This window comes from Nothobranchius furzeri, chromosome 4 (assembly GCF_043380555.1).
Source record: "Nothobranchius furzeri strain GRZ-AD chromosome 4, NfurGRZ-RIMD1, whole genome shotgun sequence".
In the NCBI taxonomy this organism is placed as follows: domain Eukaryota; kingdom Metazoa; phylum Chordata; class Actinopteri; order Cyprinodontiformes; family Nothobranchiidae; genus Nothobranchius; species Nothobranchius furzeri.
In genome coordinates this window covers 54,654,884-54,672,373 of record NC_091744.1, presented here as the reverse complement: position 1 = coordinate 54,672,373, position 17,490 = coordinate 54,654,884, and the positions used below count along the sequence as shown (strand labels likewise).

The 17,490-nt window shown below is 41.9% G+C and overlaps 2 protein-coding genes across 4 annotated transcripts; one reads left to right on the top strand and one right to left on the bottom strand.

Moving 5' to 3' along the window:
* Window positions 1–487: 487 nt before the first annotated feature.
* Window positions 488–3,205, bottom strand: uqcc6 (ubiquinol-cytochrome c reductase complex assembly factor 6). The gene is made up of 3 exons (XM_015963858.3): window positions 3,074–3,205; window positions 1,129–1,265; window positions 488–880 (listed from the first exon to the last, which is right to left on the bottom strand). Exons 2-3 carry the CDS (start codon window positions 1,234–1,236, stop codon window positions 758–760), a joined length of 231 nt encoding a protein of 76 aa, XP_015819344.1. The 5' UTR covers window positions 1,237–1,265; window positions 3,074–3,205; the 3' UTR covers window positions 488–757.
* Window positions 3,206–3,825: 620 nt separating this feature from the next.
* Window positions 3,826–10,206, top strand: LOC107388370 (G/T mismatch-specific thymine DNA glycosylase). Of its 3 annotated transcripts, none has more exons than XR_008559518.2 (10): window positions 3,826–3,960; window positions 5,149–5,972; window positions 6,182–6,381; window positions 6,533–6,602; window positions 8,926–9,061; window positions 9,156–9,238; window positions 9,311–9,405; window positions 9,481–9,652; window positions 9,767–9,915; window positions 10,013–10,206. XR_008559518.2 is itself a non-coding variant. In XM_054732808.2 (10 exons), exons 1-9 carry the CDS (start codon window positions 3,950–3,952, stop codon window positions 9,859–9,861), a joined length of 1,686 nt encoding a protein of 561 aa, XP_054588783.1. In that variant the 5' UTR covers window positions 3,826–3,949; the 3' UTR covers window positions 9,862–9,906; window positions 10,013–10,147. The 3 variants fall into 3 exon arrangements, 2 of the variants coding, with proteins under 2 accessions (XP_054588783.1, XP_054588782.1); XM_054732808.2 differs by having other exon boundaries at window positions 9,767–9,906; window positions 10,013–10,147; XM_054732807.2 differs by lacking the exon at window positions 10,013–10,206 and having other exon boundaries at window positions 9,767–10,001.
* Window positions 10,207–17,490: the final 7,284 nt, after the last annotated feature.

Genomic DNA, 17,490 nt, shown 5'->3' with positions numbered 1-17,490 from the left:
GCTAATTAGGGGAATATGTAGACATGCCCACTGATTGATTCAAGTCCAATGTTTTGGTTTTAATTTACTTTAATAATAATTTAAAAAAAAGTTTATTTCCAAGCAAAAGCTTTGGGGATCCCAAGCACTGATGCCCCATAATAGCATAAATGGGAGATCCATGAGTTAAAACTATAACCCATAAGTTTCCTTCATAGAGAAAAAAAGGCGGTCAAAGTTTAAGCAGTCAGTAAAAGTTGACTTCCCCATCACCTACTCACCAAAAACAAAACGTCCACCAGGTGCACCATCAAGCACCACTCCAGACAGTGACCCCAGGCTCTGCCTGTCAACAACAGCCTGGCTCCTTATGAGCACAATACTGATCAAGCTTTTAATCAGAGAACTGCATAAACGGGACAGAAAAACAGCTCAAACTAACAGATGTTATTTTAGATCAAAGCTACAAAGTGCTGCAATAAACTGAATAAACTACAAAATACAACAATTGTTTTATTTTTATATTTTAATGTAATGAAACCTTTTATTTTCTAGGAGAAAACAACCTCTTTAGTCTCTGACCAACGTGTGAAAACATTTTTGATGAAAATGATGAAAAATGTAAAAGTAGCAAAGCTTCAGATGGAAACGTTGTCCTGGACAGTTAAATGTAAAATGTGGCATTTTGTTGAATTCACTTATAAGAGAAATCATCCATTTAAGAAAGCTCTGACCTCACACAGTTTCAACTTTCAAGTGTAAGCAGAAATATTTTACATCAGTCCACATTTTGTTCATTTTTAAGCTTCTTTAGGGCGGCGGCAGCAGCTTCTTCTCTGACTTTGTAGCCCTGCAGTTCTGTCCGGAGTTCTCCGGGCTTTGGCGGGACTTCTGGTACACTCTGAAATATAAAATAAATCCAAGTTCACTTTAATAGTTTATTAAACCCTAAAAGAGTGGCAAAAGTAAAATGTTATGAATTGATTAGATCAAATCTGATAGAACAATAAGAACAATAAGAACATTTGCAGAAAACAACAGTACTATTAGTAAGACACAGTGTTTCGGTGTATCTTTACATGAAATCATTTAGCAATACATCTACTGGGCATGACCCTAAAACTAAGTGGTCTTCATGTTGTCCCTCACCAGATCAGGTAGGTAATATTGGTGGACCACCTGTGCTCCTGCAAACATGGCCAACATACTGGCACCAAACAACCTGATGTACCGAGGCCACGACACTCCAGCTGGCATCTTTACAAACTGGTGTGATCTCACTCAACCTGGAGAAAAGGAAGATGCAAGAGTAAATGGTGAATGGTAAAAAGCCTGTATTTATATTATCTTCTAGGGTTCTACAACCCCCCATGGCGCCTTACAACTAACCAGTCATTCACCCATGCACTCATTCACACAAACATGACAAACGTGGTAATGAGCTACAGTGTAGCTACAACTGCCCTGGGGCGCTTTGACAGAGGCGAGGCTGCCGTTTACATGCAGCCAATATCCGGGTTATGATCGGGTTAAGGTCGGTATTCGGGTTTCTGAGTTGATCAGAATAACCCGTTTACAAGCATAAATAGAAAGTAACCCCTAACTTGCATAACCCGATTTAAATGTGGACGTTGGGGTAGCGTCAGGACGTATGGACTACGTCAAGACGCAATATGCGGTTACCTTCTTGTACATTTCGCTGTCTCTGTACTTTCGGCCGTCAACAAAAGACACAATGTTCATACTTTTCACCAGACAGATGAAGACAGAGGTTTCCTCGTCACTCCAAAAGTGTGGTGCTGTGCCGCGACTCACCATGTTGCTCCCAACTTGTTGTTTACTTCCGGTGTTCTGGCGCATACAAGACGTCTCGCTACTCAAAAGACCAAGATTCCTTGCGAACAGAGCATGCGCAGAACACACGCTTTGATGGGGATATCCCAAGCCCCCACAACGGAGCTCTAAAATTGAGTCAAACCCGGAAGTACCAAAAATTGCAATTCCACCCTCATCCGCTGGGGCTGGTGTCAGAAGCTCTGGTGTTGTGCACAGTTAACTCCGGCTGTTGCTAGGTTGCTACCTCCGTTAGCTTAGCTCCCACCTCCGCGTTAGCTTTGGGTTAGCTTCAGGTTAGCTTGTAGCTAGTTCGACCGGGTGTCGTCAGTTGATCCCAGCCTTACAGCCGCACCCTCAGCTCCACCTCTCTTCCCTTTTATGGAATTGTTTGGGCTTGATGGAACCTGTGACACGGTCAAAATGGCGGTGGTGGCCACCTCCCATTTGGCCTCAAAAAAGTGATATTGGAGCCTATGGAAAGAAGATGTCCACGTATATTATGTCGATGGGATATCCCGATATGCGTTTACACGACCAAACATTCGGGTTAGAAAAGGGTTACCCCAGGTGTAGTAACCGGGTTTTTAAAAACCCGGTTATGAGCATATCCGGGTTTTTAAAAACCCGGTTATGAGCATATCCGGGTTTTTGGCAGTGTTTACATGGCCGTGCGGAACCGGGTTATTGTGAATATTCAGGTTTTAAAAGGGTTACTGGCAGCATGTAAACGCACCACAAACATTTACACTCCTTTTGTAAACACAATGCTTGAAACAGTCAGTGGTGCCCCCAATGGTTGGCCAGGGCGGCCATGTCTACTACTGAACTAAAACATGCAGGATAGCGGCCCTTCAGAATTAGGCTTCCCCACCCCGTGTTAAATACATAAGTCTAATTTTTATCCTTTTTTTTTTTAATAAAACATAATAAAGGAGCAATGCAATACACAGCTACAAGCTAAACTTTCCCACAGGTACCATTTTTTGTAAGCCACCTCCTAATTTTCTCTGGCCCTATCTGACAGTTTTCTAGGTGCACCACTGGACACAGTATTTCTTAAGAACACGTCATTTAGGTTTAAGGCTGAGTTGCTTTATAGAGATTCAACTGTAATGGTTATCTAGGCAATCGTTCCATGTTTTTTTTAACAGACGAATATATATGATGTGTGTACATTAGTGCCCTGTGTTTGTCAGATATACACATATAGATAAATAAACAGACAAACTGGCCTGAAGCAAAGCTTATGAAGTCTTACCTTGGTTACGACATCTATAAATAAATGAAAAGCGCCTTCTACGTTAAGCTATTTTCACAATCTGAAGTCTGTGAGACACGCGAGCATGTAGTGCTGTTAGCTAACACATGATTCTAAAAAGTAGAGAGGTCTCGCTGTGCATCCCTACACGTCTGTTTCTTATCAAATGTTTTGTTCTTTGATTTCGTTATGTAGTTATATGCGTTTCCACTTTAGTTAGATAAATGTTTAGGTGCAGGTTAAATTCTGGATTAAAATTAAGAAGGAAAAAAAAACAAGTGACTCTGAGACAAACGCTGATTTAAACATCTTCTGAAGCTAGCAGTGGGCATTTGTCTACTTTCGTTTTAAACTGTTAAAACTTTTTCACAAGAAAATAATAATCTTATCGTAAAGTTCTTGAATGAGATTAATCAGGTGTCGGTTCGTTGTTTTGTTTATGTTTTTTGTGTGTGTTTGTTTGGGTTTTTCATTTTGGAACATCTGTTTATAACTTACGATCTTTGATAGAACCCTTCTTCTACGTAAATAATTTAGGAGGCGCATGCGCAAAGTCTTGGTCTGCTGCCACTTAGTGTCTGGTGGTGAGAATTCATGCTGTCGGGATTAAAGCCATATTATATCCTTTGAGCTTCCATGTGTTTGAAATATTGAGCAGAACGATGTGGTTTGAATTGTTTTAATCAACCGAACGTACAATATAGCAGTTATTAAAATGTAAAGCGTTAAAAACAGCAGGGTCCACGCTTGCAGTGCACCTCATCAACACTAGATGGCGATAAATAATCAGTAAACCCAATTCAGAGAAACGTTTAAATGAAATGGTCTTTGTTGTTTTGAGACTTCTCTGTTTTCTTATTCAAAACACGGGAGAAAATGTACGACAGGTATGTTACATATTTATGCATCTGTGTTTCGTTCATCTATATTTTCTCTAACATGTTCGCGTGCTACATCTTCACACTGTACCAAGAACGGGTTTGTGTTATTGGTATAATTTATGTTCTCTACAGAGTTTTTACGTCATTTTCTTATTTCCTACTGATTATTTTCCACCGTGAGTGAATAAATTGTACGTTGCTATTTAAAGTGTAAAGGAACAGTGGTCTCAAGCTAAATAATAAATAGATAAAACATTCTGTTTACCATTATACGTATAACAAGTAAAACATGTAGAAAACAGTCAATTAATCAAAAAATTTGCTGAATTTCAGATCTTAATGAAACAGTTTTAAAGTAACAATATTTCACTCTTTGTGTGTTTATACAGGAAATCACCTAGGAAAGGAGGTACTTGAGATTTTTAAGCCAAACTAAAACAGTTTAAAACAAAAGATGCAGGGAGTGAACAATAAACACATTATAAAGGTTTAAAGCTTCCAAGAGATCTTTCAATGTTCGAACCCACGAAAGTAAAACAAGTCCAACTGTAACAGGTGAAGACGAAGCTGATAAACAAGATATAAAATTATCACATGGGCGGTGTGGTCTCTCAGTTTATTTCTTAACCAAATAAATGTATCAATGCTTCCACATTTATAATCTGGTATTCCACTAGATTGCCTCTGCAGACATAAAGCAGTGTGCAGATTTGGTAAAAAGAAAGTTGCATTTAGACAAATGCAAACTTTGATGAGCAAAACTAAATAACACCATTCATAAGCTACTTATCTAAATGAAACTAAGCCACATGTGTTGAATGGGTGTGTTGAAAATACATGAATATATTGTATATAAATGTCTATGGTCACTACGGTCCAACTTTTAGAATAAAGGGGTGGAGTCTCCCGAATTAACTCTGCAGGTGTTCTAGCCACCGTGGGAGTTCAGAGTTAGATTTTCAGGAGTTCTTTTTTAACACTCGGTTTTAACACTTACGTCAGTGTTACATATAAACTATATAACTCTTTTAGTATTAAATTAACCCTACTCTTGCTTAACACCCCAAAATTAACTCTTTTGAATTTGCCGTGTGTATTAGCAACAACTAGCCCAGCATCCCAACACATGATCTGGGTTGGTTTTGCTGCCACAGGACCTGTGCCTTCATTTTTATCTTCCTTCTTTATCTCTAGTTACCAGGCCAGTCAGCAGCATCCAGACACACCACACGTGATGTCATATCACCAGATGGACAGTTACACTGAAGAACCAGGGGAAGGCCTTTCCGTGTCTGTCCAAAGGGATTCGTCAGTGTATCAGGGACCTGTTTACCACAGCTATCCCCCAGCCGCTAATCACTACCAGGAGCAGGTCTGCAAGCAGAACTTTAGTGAGCATCAACACCAGCGGTACCCTGCGGTCCCACAGCATCCTGCACATCATCATATGGTACAGCAGCAACTCATGCATCAACACATGGTCCAGCAGGAGCATCAGCAGCAACACATGGTCCAGCAGGAGCATCAGCATCAACACATGGTCCAGCAGGAGCATCAGCAGCAACACATGGTCCAGCAGGAGCATCAGCAGCAACACATGGTCCAGCAGGAGCATCAGCACCAACACATGGTCCAGCAGGAGCATCAGCACCAACACATGGTCCAGCAGGAGCATCAGCAGCAACACATGGTCCAGCAGGAGCATCAGCAGCAACACATGGTCCAGCAGGAGCATCAGCACCAACACATGGTCCAGCAGGAGCATCAGCACCAACACATGGTCCAGCAGGAGCATCAGCACCAACACATGGTCCAGCAGGAGCATCAGCAGCAACACATGGTCCAGCAGGAGCATCAGCACCAACACATGGTCCAGCAGGAGCATCAGCACCAACACATGGTCCAGCAGGAGCATCAGTATGAGCATACTGTCCATCAGCATCTTCCACATCAACATCTGGTCCAACACCAGCATACGGTCCAGCAACAAAAGCTGGGGCTTCAGCCCCCCCCTCAGGGTAAAGATAAAGAACTTTGACTGGACTAAATTTCCTCTTGAAGTCCAGTAGGACCCCATGCAATGTTACTGATGTACCGCTCCGCCATCTCCAACAGCATTAGACACCTGTTAGCCTACAGTCGAACCACCACACATGCTAAAGTGATGCTAATCCTTCCGGTGTGTTTTTGTACTTATTGTCATGACTCATTTACTTTCCTGTTGCAGCGTTGACGCCACTGAAAAAGAAAAGAGGTCGACCTTCTAAACAGCAGGCGGACAACAAGGAGATAAAGGAGGAGGAAGATGAGGCTGAGGCTGCTAAAAAAGCCAAGAGGACTCTTAACCGCTTCAATGGCATGTCGGTGGACGAAGTGATGGCCAAAACCCTCCCTGATGTTATAACCCACAACCTTGACATTCTGATTGTGAGTGTTTCACTGTGAATCTGATGCAACATGTCTGAATTTGTTCAGTTATAATCAAAACATTCATTTATGAGCTCTCTTTTAGGTTTTGGTTTAACAGCAAAAATTCATTTTTTATTTCACTGAAATAATTTCTTCAATATTTCCTCAGATTGGAATCAACCCAGGACTGTTGTCAGCCTTCAAAGGACATCATTACCCGAACCCAGGAAACCATTTCTGTATGTCCAAACTCGCAAACACAGGAAGCAAACGCGCCTTCTGATGTTCACTTTAATATATTACAGACTCTATTCATGGGTTTGAATGGTTTTTCCACTTCTACAGAGAATTCTGACGGTGTACAGTAAATGTATTTAAAGACCAGTCCAACCTAAAGCAACATTCATTCATTCTAAACAGAAATTAAATTTCTCCTGTTTTGCCTTTTTGTCACATTTAAATGTGTCAAATCAACAAAACCGTCACAAAGATAACCTGAGGAAACACAGAATGGAGTTTTCAAATGATGATCTGATTTATTAGGAGAACAAATGTCTACAAACCAACCGGGTCCTGTGTGGAAAAGTAACTGACCCCATCTGGATCCGGTGTCTGGTAACTAGTCGAGTCTCTAATGCCACTGTGGAGGAATCGTGTCACGCTCTTATCTACAGAGGTCTTTTAATTCAACCATCAGAGATGGAACGGGCACTTTAAGGTCAGGCTTTCTCTAGGATGTTCTGCTACAGAGCAGAAATCATGGTTCCATCCATGACCACGGGTGGTCCAGGTCCTGAAGCAGCAGAGCTGCCCCAGACCATCACACTACCACCACCATGTCTGACTGTTGCTATGGTGATGTTTTAGTGTTAGTTTCACTCCAGATGAAAGGGGAAACTCGGCTTCCATAAAGTTCTGCTTTTGTCTCTTCACTCCACAGAGTCTTTACCCAGAAGTCTTTGGGGTTGTTGGTAAATGTGAGACAAGTCTTTGTGCCGTTTTTGACCCGCAGAGGTTTTGACCTTTGAACTCTATCATTTAGTCTCTTTCTTCTTCTCCTTTCTCCACATCACCCCGCTTCTCCTCCAGCTTCACTGGCTGCCAGTCAACTTCAGGGTTCATTTCAAGATCCTGGATCTGGTCAATAGGGCCTTACATGGACAAGCCCCATCTTACATTGGTGATCTTCTTAGTCCCTACACCCCCAGCAGGTCCCTGAGGTCCAGTGACCAAAGCCTACTGGTTGTACAGCACCAGACTAAAGACCAAAGGTGACAGATCATTTGCTGCTGTGTTCCCCAGACTCTGGAACTCTCTCCCCCTGAGCCTGAGATCAGTGGACTCACTGGTCTCCTTCAAAAAGCAGCTGAAGACTCACTTGTTCAAGCTGGCTTTTGTATGACCTTCTTCACCACTCTCTCTTTATTCTGCTCTCCCCACCTATTCCACCTTCCTCAGGATCCACTGATTTCCCTCTTTCCTATTCACTCTCTCTCTTTCTTTCTTTACCTTTTTTAATCACAATGGTCTATTTTTTGCTCATTTAAAATATATTTTTAAACATTTTCTAAATTCCTTTTTATATTTTTACATTTTGTTTTTTGTGAAGCGCCTCGTGATTTTTATCTTGAGAGGCACTATAGAAATGATACTTTCTTCTTTTTCTTCTTGTTGAATCGTGACCTCTGACCTTGCAGGGTTTTAGATGTTGTTCTGGGTTTGTTGAGCAGCAGATCTTTGCGGTGTCAGACGGGTTCTGCTGGAGTCCTTCCGCAGGTCTGGGTGTGGCTGGTGGAAGTAAACCCATCTTTACAGATCATCAGTTAATTCAATGATTAAATGGTGATCCCTGTTTCGCACAGGAACAGGTTGGTTTGGATAGCTTTTTCCTTTGTTCATAAAATAATTAATTAGAAAATTGTATCTTTGTCTGATATAAAGCACATTCCAGGGCCAACTCCTAACCCCTGAGCCAGGGGCGTGTCCATGGGGTAGCACATGCCACCCCTGGAATCTGATCGACCACCCCAGGTGCCATCCCACTGGATTGTGTTTAAACTGACTTTTGCATTGTCCGCAAAATATTTGGGGTCCGTCCCCCCCCCCCCCCCCCACACACACACACACACACAAAAGAAAGAAGAAAGCGTAATCATATGTGCCATCCATACATTAACAAGTACCCCGGCTGGGCCACCCCAGTATGTCAGGACATGCCACTGCCCTGGGCCGCCGTCTTCTCTGCAGCAGCAGAATAGATCTGCTTTTCACAATGCTGTCGTTTGATGGAAGGTCATTGAAGAGGAGTAACAACGAAATGAAACAAAAGCAGGAAAACGATCATTTAAATAGCGCCTCTCAGGATAAAAATCACGAGACACTTCTCAAGGACACAAATTTTAAATAAATAAAAATTTTAAAATGCTAAAAATAAAAAAAGGTAATGGTGGATCGCAGGTAAGGCGGAGCAGGTGGACAAAGGCTACTTTTACTATATGATTGCCTAGTTTGTTGATGGATTTATTTGGTTATTGGTTTGTTTTTATTTTTTCTGTCTTTGAGGGAAATGTCTGTTTCTGTCTGGTCTCACCGAGCAGCAGCTCAACTACATGCACGACCATAGTCTGCCCGAGAAGTACAGCATCGGCTTTACCAACATGGTAGAAAGGACCACGCCTGGCAGCAAGGACCTCTCCAGGTGAGAAATATTCAATCATTGTTCACTTCCAGCGTCAGTATTCCCACACGCTAGCATCTTCTTCCAATATTATACGCTGTCCTGTTCTTACCAGCAAGGAAATCCGTGAGGGAGGCCGGCAGCTGCTTGACAAGCTCCAGAAATACAAGCCGTTAATAGCAGCTTTTAATGGAAAAGGTCAATTCTTCTAAATATTAACGCACCGGTCATTAAGGACACTGAGCTGAAGCTTTTGTTCTGCTTCTTTAGGTATTTACGAAATTTTTTGCAAAGAAATCTTTGGCGTAAAAGCCAAGAGTCTGGAGTTTGGCCTTCAACCCTACAAAATCCCTGAGACGAAAACGGTTTGTGGAAGCAGGAAGTGGTTGTTTTTTTTAAATGTACTCCTGGTTATAAACGAGCCGGTTGTGCCACGTTAGGTGTGTTTCCTGATGCCGTCATCAAGCCCCCGCTGTGCCCAGTTCCCTCGTGCACAGGATAAGGTGCATTTCTACATAAAGCTGAAGGAACTGCGTGACCGGATGAAAGGCCTGGCCGTGGGTCGTGAGGTGGTGGAGATGCAGTACTCCTTTGACCTGCAGCTAGCTAAAGGTAACAGCCTCCAGCTGTTGATGTGCAGCTGAGAAGAACGCCCGCGTGTGAAGTCATTCTAAGGTGTTTGTAGCTTTTAGGCAATTCTCTAACTTTCTGTTGTTGTTTTTGCAGAGGATGCCAAAAGGATGGGGATCAAAGAAGAGCAGGTGGATCCAGAGTATGAGAGCTGTAGTGGGCTTCATGACGAGGCAAGACAGAACATCTGAGGAAGAGGAGAGAAGAAGCTCTGACCTGGCTGCTGTAGAAATCAGGTTGTGTGGGTAATGTGACATAAAATGACTCCTGACCATTGTAATGAGCTCTTTCACGCTTATCTGACTCGACACAAAATGTGTGTTTTGTTAATCGACCCTACAGGCCAGTCAACGAAGAACTACAGCTGTGGCTGATGACATCATCCAGGTGTCAGCTGTGCTGTCAGAAGGATTCCTCGACGAGGAAAAGAAAGGGTGCAACAAAAGAGGAAGATCTGTTCTGCCTCTGATCTTCGGCACTCGGAAGCATTCACACAACCCTGTTGACCCTAAACATCTGCATGTTTTAAATACTATTTATGGCTGTTTCTATGTGTTTCTGAAAATGATGATGTATTTTGATAAAACTGTTTTATGCTCTATCTGAGTTGATGAAATAATTTTCTCATTAGTTGGTAAAGAATTAATAAATTGATTCTAAAACTTCTGTGTTTGACTTTTTGACTCATTTATGTAAAGTTGTATTGAGGACCAACATACAAGAAAATACTGTCCTAAACGTCCAAAAAAGGGCTGACTTGAGCTTAAGAGCCTACTTTCAAGTATTAGGAGTAGTAGTGTTGTACTTAAATGTGATTTTTCTGTTTTGTTCTTGTAATCTAATGGATTGGCACACTGACGCAAAATAACAATGACACGCTGGAGGGAATATGTCTCAGCTGGCCTGGGAAAACTGGGATTCCCCTGGAGGAGCTGGGACATGCACTCGTATTCACAATAAACTTTAGAATGCTTCCAATAGCTAATGTATTTACAGGTGACGCTTTAAATACGGGAACATGGTCACCATACTCCTGGAGGCTAAATATTATCTTCTGTAGCTAAAAAATGTAGTACCAGATGTCAGACATGGGAGGGCAGCATCTTCCCTTCTCACTGCTGTTGGAGACCAATGTTGTTCTCTTTTTCGCCCGCGGGGGGCGCACTTTCCCCATTCTTTCAACGCATCGATACACAGTGTTTGGAAAACATTTTGAGGGTGTTTTTCTACTAAATAATTCTTGTAAAAATCTACTTATACAAAGAACAAACAGTAAAGAAGTACTGCAGTTCTATTGGGTTACTGATAACCACAAACAGTAGAAAAAATAGATAATCAAATAAATAAATATATCTCAAACTTTAGGGATTCTCAGATTCAGTTTAAGAGTGCTTCAGCACCCCAAAAGCTGGCTAGAAACGCCTGTGAGGTGGTATAAAACTTTATTTTAGTACTTCTACTTTAAGGGTGAAACGAATATATGAGATACACTCAATATATGCAAAGCCATGCATTTCAAACCTTTGTTGTAATTGGCATCATTATGGTTTACAGCTTATAAAAACCCAAATCCGAAATTAATCTCAGACAATTAGACTGTTGTGGAAAGGTTTAATATTCCATATTCAAAGTGCCAAACACCAATCAGCTAATGAATCCAGAACACCTGTAAAGGAAAATGATCTCAGTCGAATTAGTGAAACAAATGGGCTTTTGCATCATATTTTGTATGTTAGAGCAGTCCTACAACTACTGAAAATCTCTAATCCTGAATAAAATATTAGCAAAATATTATCTGGTAAGGATTGGCCTCCTGTGCTTGCTAAGACATAATGTGAAAATAAAAAATTTCCACTGTGTAATTGGAGGTTTTAAGTTTTTTTATACATCAACATCTTGACTTGACTTAGTATCTGAAAGATGTTACTACGCTATTGTTCTTTTTAACCATTTTAGAAGAGAATGTTTTAGCTTAGAAACATGAATATGAATGAAGAGAAAGAGTGGAATGAGAAGAAGAAAATGGATCCATAAAGTTTAAAAGGTTCCTTAGAAGCACTTCCTCTAAACACCACTGTTTTGTTGCCTTGAAAGAAGGGGAATTTGCGTCCTCTGCTGGCAAAAAATAGAACAACAGGTTTCCAACAAAATTTAGAAAAAAAGGGAAGATGGGGAGTTGCTGCCCTCCAGTGTCTGAAAGCTGTTACTGCACTTGTGTGCTATTTAGCCTTTTAGGAACATTTTAGTTTCTTATCTTAAAGCTTAAAAAATCCTAATCATCCTTTTTGTCCTCTTGGGGGTATTAATATAATTATACTATTATTTGTGCTAAACCAATTATTACAAATATAGAAAATGCTCAACAACATGCCTGCTGGCGGTGGTCGGAGGGACCGGTGGCGCCTGTGCTCGGCAGCCTCGCCTCTGTCAGTGCGCCCCAGGGCAGCTGTGGCTACATCGTAGCTCATCCCCACCAGTGTGTGAATGGGTGTGTGAATGGGTGAATGATACACTGTAGTGTAAAGCGCTTTGGAGTCCTTACTCTGAGAGGCGCTTTACAAGTGCGGGTCATTTATCATGATTTTAATTGTGTTTAACAATGGCTATCATACGCTTCTTTTAAAAGAATCGAAATCATACTCCATGCTGTTCCATAGAAAAGTACAAATAACTCTAGGAATAGTCTCAACTTGTTTTTTTTTATACATCTCCGCTTGAACCTGTTGAAATTTTTAAATAATCAGATGTTTGTTGCTTTCTTTCAAAGCACATGTACAACCTATAATGAACAAACTTAACTTCTGTTTAAAATAAATTTATCATAAAATTAATTGCTTCCATGTCGGGAAAATGTTGTTTCTCAGCTGCTCTTACCAGTCTTGGATTATGGTGACATTATTTATCAAAACACTACTGAGACCGGTCTTCACTCCTATGATGTGGTTTCCAACAGTATGTGTTGATGTATTCTTTGCTGTTGTTCCAATGTGTAATGTACTGTCTTGGCTCACACTGCCAGCCAGGCATCAATATCACTGGCTTCATTTTGTTTTTAGATGCATCCGCTATAATTATTTGCTGTACCTAAAACAACATTTTGTACCTTTCAGCTCATCTTACTGCCTACGCCACAGTGATTTTCTTGTTCTTACAGTTCCTTGAGTCAGCAGAAATGTAGGGAAATATGATTTTAATGTAAAAGCTCCCCCAAACTGGAAGTCTTCTTGCAGACATTCTCTCACTTCTTTTCAAATATTCCAAGAGGCCATTCCAACTCACATTCAGAGTACCAGCATTTGTAAGCGTTGACAATTTTTATGTATAGACTTTATTAGGCCCGAGCAGCGAAAGCGCTGCGAAGGCCTCTTGTTTTTGCTCTGTTTATTATTCTTCCGCCAAGTAAATAGGCTTTTTGGAGGCCTTAATGTACCTGAAAACTCAGGAATTTTTGCACGCATGTCAGGCGTGGTGTAAAATTTTTTATTTTAAAGGTCCCAAAAAAATCGCAATAAAATTAGCTCCACAGTGCCCCTAGAATGTGAAAAATACCCCCTCCATATACCTTAGTTTGCCATACAGTCATGAAATTTTGTACACTTGTAGTACTCAACAGTCTGCACAGAAAAGCCTCTTGCAACCATGGTCAACTTCAAACAGGAAGTCGGCCATTTCGGTTTGAAATGGTGATTTTGACACCATTTTGGCCTTTCCTAGGGTCCTCTTCTGATTCATTTACTCAATCATTTTTCGCACAATCGTCTCGAAATTTGTGAGAAAATGCTCAGAAGGGATGAGCAATCAAATAGAAAAATAAAACTGACTTTTCGTATATGCTGAGGGGCGGGGCCAGGCCTCGAAGTTCGACTACTCACCAAAAAACATGTAAACGGCTATAACTTCATAAACGAATGGAATAGAGTTATAAAAATTTCTGTGGTCATTTGTCATCCACTCACGAACTAAATTGAATGGTCCGATAATGACATCACATAAGCCCCGCCCCTCAGGACCAAAAAGGTCAAGCTTTACTGTGATAGGTCCCAAATTGCTCCATTTCACTTAATCACCCCACATTTCTAGCTGGTAACTCAAGACAAGTGGGGGTTGCTTGGCGTCACTTTATGGGAGTTTTCAGAGGGCGGGGCTGTGGTGGCACGGCGAAGTCAGGTGTACCCAAGCCCTCACAATGCGGTTCAAAAATTGAGGCCAACCCGGAAGTACCAACAATTGCTGTTCCACCCTCTTCCGCTGGGGGCTGGTACCAGAAGCGAGCAAATCCTCATTGACTCCCATGTTAAAAATACCAATTTCACAGCAGAAATAAACATGTTTACAGCCTGGTACCAAAACATGTTTTTCGTTTAAATGATCTAGTTTACACTCATGACAACTCTGAGGGGGTGAATTTTTTTCACACTCTTCTAAGTGTATTAAAAGCCTAAAATTCTGTAATTAATGAGCATCAGACCCACGTGACCACAGAGCTAGCTCCGTGGAAAGGCCTCAGTAGAGCCTCGGTCTGGCTTGGAAACTGTTCCGGGATTTTGAGTCTCTGTGTTTGTGTATTCTTTTTTGTACATTATATGTGCAATTGTTGGACAAAACGAATTGCTGTGGCATTAATTGCACTAATAGAGCGTCCAAGGAGTCTCCACTTCATTTTTTTCGGTAAGTAAAATTATATTTATGTATTTTAGGTCACTGCCGATCTGAGCTTAGATTTTAACATGTACTGTTCAACCATGAAATTTAAATGTAATAGGGTAAAACCCAGTGCATTTAACAAAATGCTGCACTTTAGAAAATGGGTTGAAATATCACATGTTGGTGGAGCTGGGTTCCGACTATCGGCTTGTGGAGCTCTCGGGAGACTGAAGTTTTCCACCCGTTCTCCCCTCCCTGCAGCTCGGCGCATCTCTTTCAGCAGCTTTCGGGAGACCTCTGTGTTCCACCCGGTTTTACCCAGCGGTGAGCCCAGCGTATCTCTGACTCAGAAGCTCTGGTGTTGTGCACAGTTAACTCCAGTTGTAGCTAGGTTGCTACCTCCGTTAGCTTAGCTCCCACCTCCGCATTAGCTTTGGGTTAGCTTCAGGTTAGCTTGTAGCTAGTTCGACCGGGTGTCATCACTTGATCTCAGCCTTACAGCCACACCCTCAGCTCCACCTCCCTTCTCTTTTGTGGAATTGTCTGGGCTTGACGGAACCTGTGACACGGTCAAAATGGCGGTGGTGGCCACCTCCCATTTAGCCTCGAAAACGTGTTATTGGAGGCTATGGAAACCCATTGTCCAATATTTATATGTCGATGGGCGTACCGCCTTGGCCATACGTTTGCCTCCCATTTAGTCATGTCTAAAGATATCGCCATGAAACTTCTGGTGGGTGATCCTAGTCCGGCCCCCCAAAAAATCTGATGTGAAATTCTGGTGGGCGTGGCCTATTTTGTGAAATAGCGCCCCCTAGGTCCATTAAAACTGTCAGCCCCAAGCTATGCTTTGACTGAGGATCAGGGGCGGCGTTAGGCCCGGCTACTTGGGCTGAAGCCCCGGATGTTTTATGAAAAGCCCCAGATCTAAATCGCGTAAGTAACATGCAGTACCAAAGTCCAACAGAGAGGGAGCAGCTGGCAGTAGTTTGTATACAGCCTGCCTGAGCCTTCACCACTGAAGAAGAAGCCCTTCAGCAGCCAGCTTCTTCTACACTCTCTGCCTGAAACGCATGAGTGAAGATGGACATGAGGACGTTTTTTAGACAGAAAGTACAACGACAGAACCCCAGTTTTCATGAGACTGGTGTTGACTCAGGTTTGTGAGTCTTATTTGAAAATATTTGTTGTGCTGCTGGTTTGCCTAAAGTTAGCTTATCAGGTAAAGTTGATGGAGAAAGAAAGGGAATATTTACTATCATCTCACACTAAACACTAACAGGAACAATACTCTGCCCTGAAAATGCTTAATATGTAGCTTCAGATTAAAAATTATGTGGTACAAGACAAATATATATGATGGTGACTAGTGCGTGTCACGCCTGTGTGCGCGCGCTTGAGTGCACGCACTACTGTGTGTGCGCGCGTGTGTGTTAAGCCCCGGATCTTCTTCAGTCCTAAATCCGCCCCTGCTGAGGATTACAAAATTCGGTACACTAATGTAGTGTCTCGGGACCTACAAAAAATCTCTTGGAGCCAAGCGCCAAGTTGCACAGGAGGTTGGCCATTTTGGTCCAAGTACTCGATTTAGTGGTTTTCGCGCATGTCATTTGGAGAGTGATGCCCCATCGCCCTTTTCACCGATCACCTTCAAACTTCTGCTACATACTCTTTTTTTTAAATAAGTTGAAAGGTGTGGGCGTGGCTAAGCCTCAGTCATTGACCTATCGCCATTACATTGGCTGTGTCTCAATTCAGGGTCTGCATCCTACGTCGGCCGGATTCGTCGGCCGGTTACGTCACAGCGCCGCGACTAGGCCTGTCCCAATTCGAAGACTCCTTCAAATGCGGTCGACGAATGCGGCCTTCTTTTCGCCTGAATGAAGGATGGGTCCGGTGTATCCTTCAATAGGTAGCATTTCCCAAGATGCCTTGCGGGCCGGCCAGCAGAAAAACTTAAAAACAATGGCGGACAGTGAAGCGGGAGCTGTCGGAGAGGATTGCGCATATAAATGTCAGTATAAACTTGAAAACTGTTAGGTTAAGGACTTTTTGTGATACATGAACGTTATTTTAGTTAGAAATGTTACAGTAAAAGTGCTTGTATTGCGGTCTCGGCTCGTATGTTCGGCCGCTCGGTGTCGTATTTCTCCCGTTACGTTTCCCCCTGATTTTAATAGAAGTTTGTATTTTAGGAACAAAAGAGAAAACCAGGGAATTTATTAAGCTTAGGGCGAAGATGGACCACATGATCACCGGAGCAAAGTGTTCGGCGGCTGTGGCATGGAGGTACAATAACATCTCATATTTTAAAAACTCGTTTGAGTTTATTTTTTCTGCGAAAACATGAAAGGAATAACCCGTTGTCCTCTTTTCTCTTCCTGTTTCTTTTCTTACATGTTTGTTAAGACTATTCTGGAGAAAATGGGCATCCAGGGGAAGGTGCCAGCGATGACCAGCTTCTGGAGCTGATCTGGGAGGACATGAGGCTGCAGATGGAGGCAGAGCAGCAGAGGGCAGGAGAGAAGGAAGAACTTTGACAGCTTTTTACTTTGCTAGAAAAAAATGGTTAATAAAGATTAAACATGTACATATAAAAGAAATATCTAAATAAAATCAGTTCTGCATTAAACTCTTGAATTTTATTTTTGTTTACAAATGAGAATTGTTCAATATTACAGGGTATCCACTGGGTCTTAAAGACTTAAAAGGTGATAAATCGGTTTTGGTCAAATTAAGACCCTTAGAAAGTATTAAAAACTATTATCACATCTTTGCTCAGGCTCAGCTTGTCTAAAGTATTTTCTCTGAATTAGCTCTCCAACAGTCAAGGAAATGATTAACCCCCAGAGACCCACGGTTGTAACATTACAACATCAGATTTAAGTCTACAAAAATTAACCTTCCCCATATTTTTTCTTTTTAAAACTACATTTACATTGCTAATAGGTCCTATTGTTCAGTTCTGCAACACTATTGACTGTTAAAATGTGTAAATAGGCCCGTTTATCTGGCCTAGAACAACATGTGAAAGGTTAAAAAAAGATTTTGCAGTTTTCTAAATTTGGGTTTCTGGGGGTTAAAAAGCTAAATAAAACGTCGAGCTCCATCGTTTAAAGTTCCTTCTCCCTTCTGCCCAGCGGTTCCACGGTTGCTAGGCGACGGAACGTTCGCGG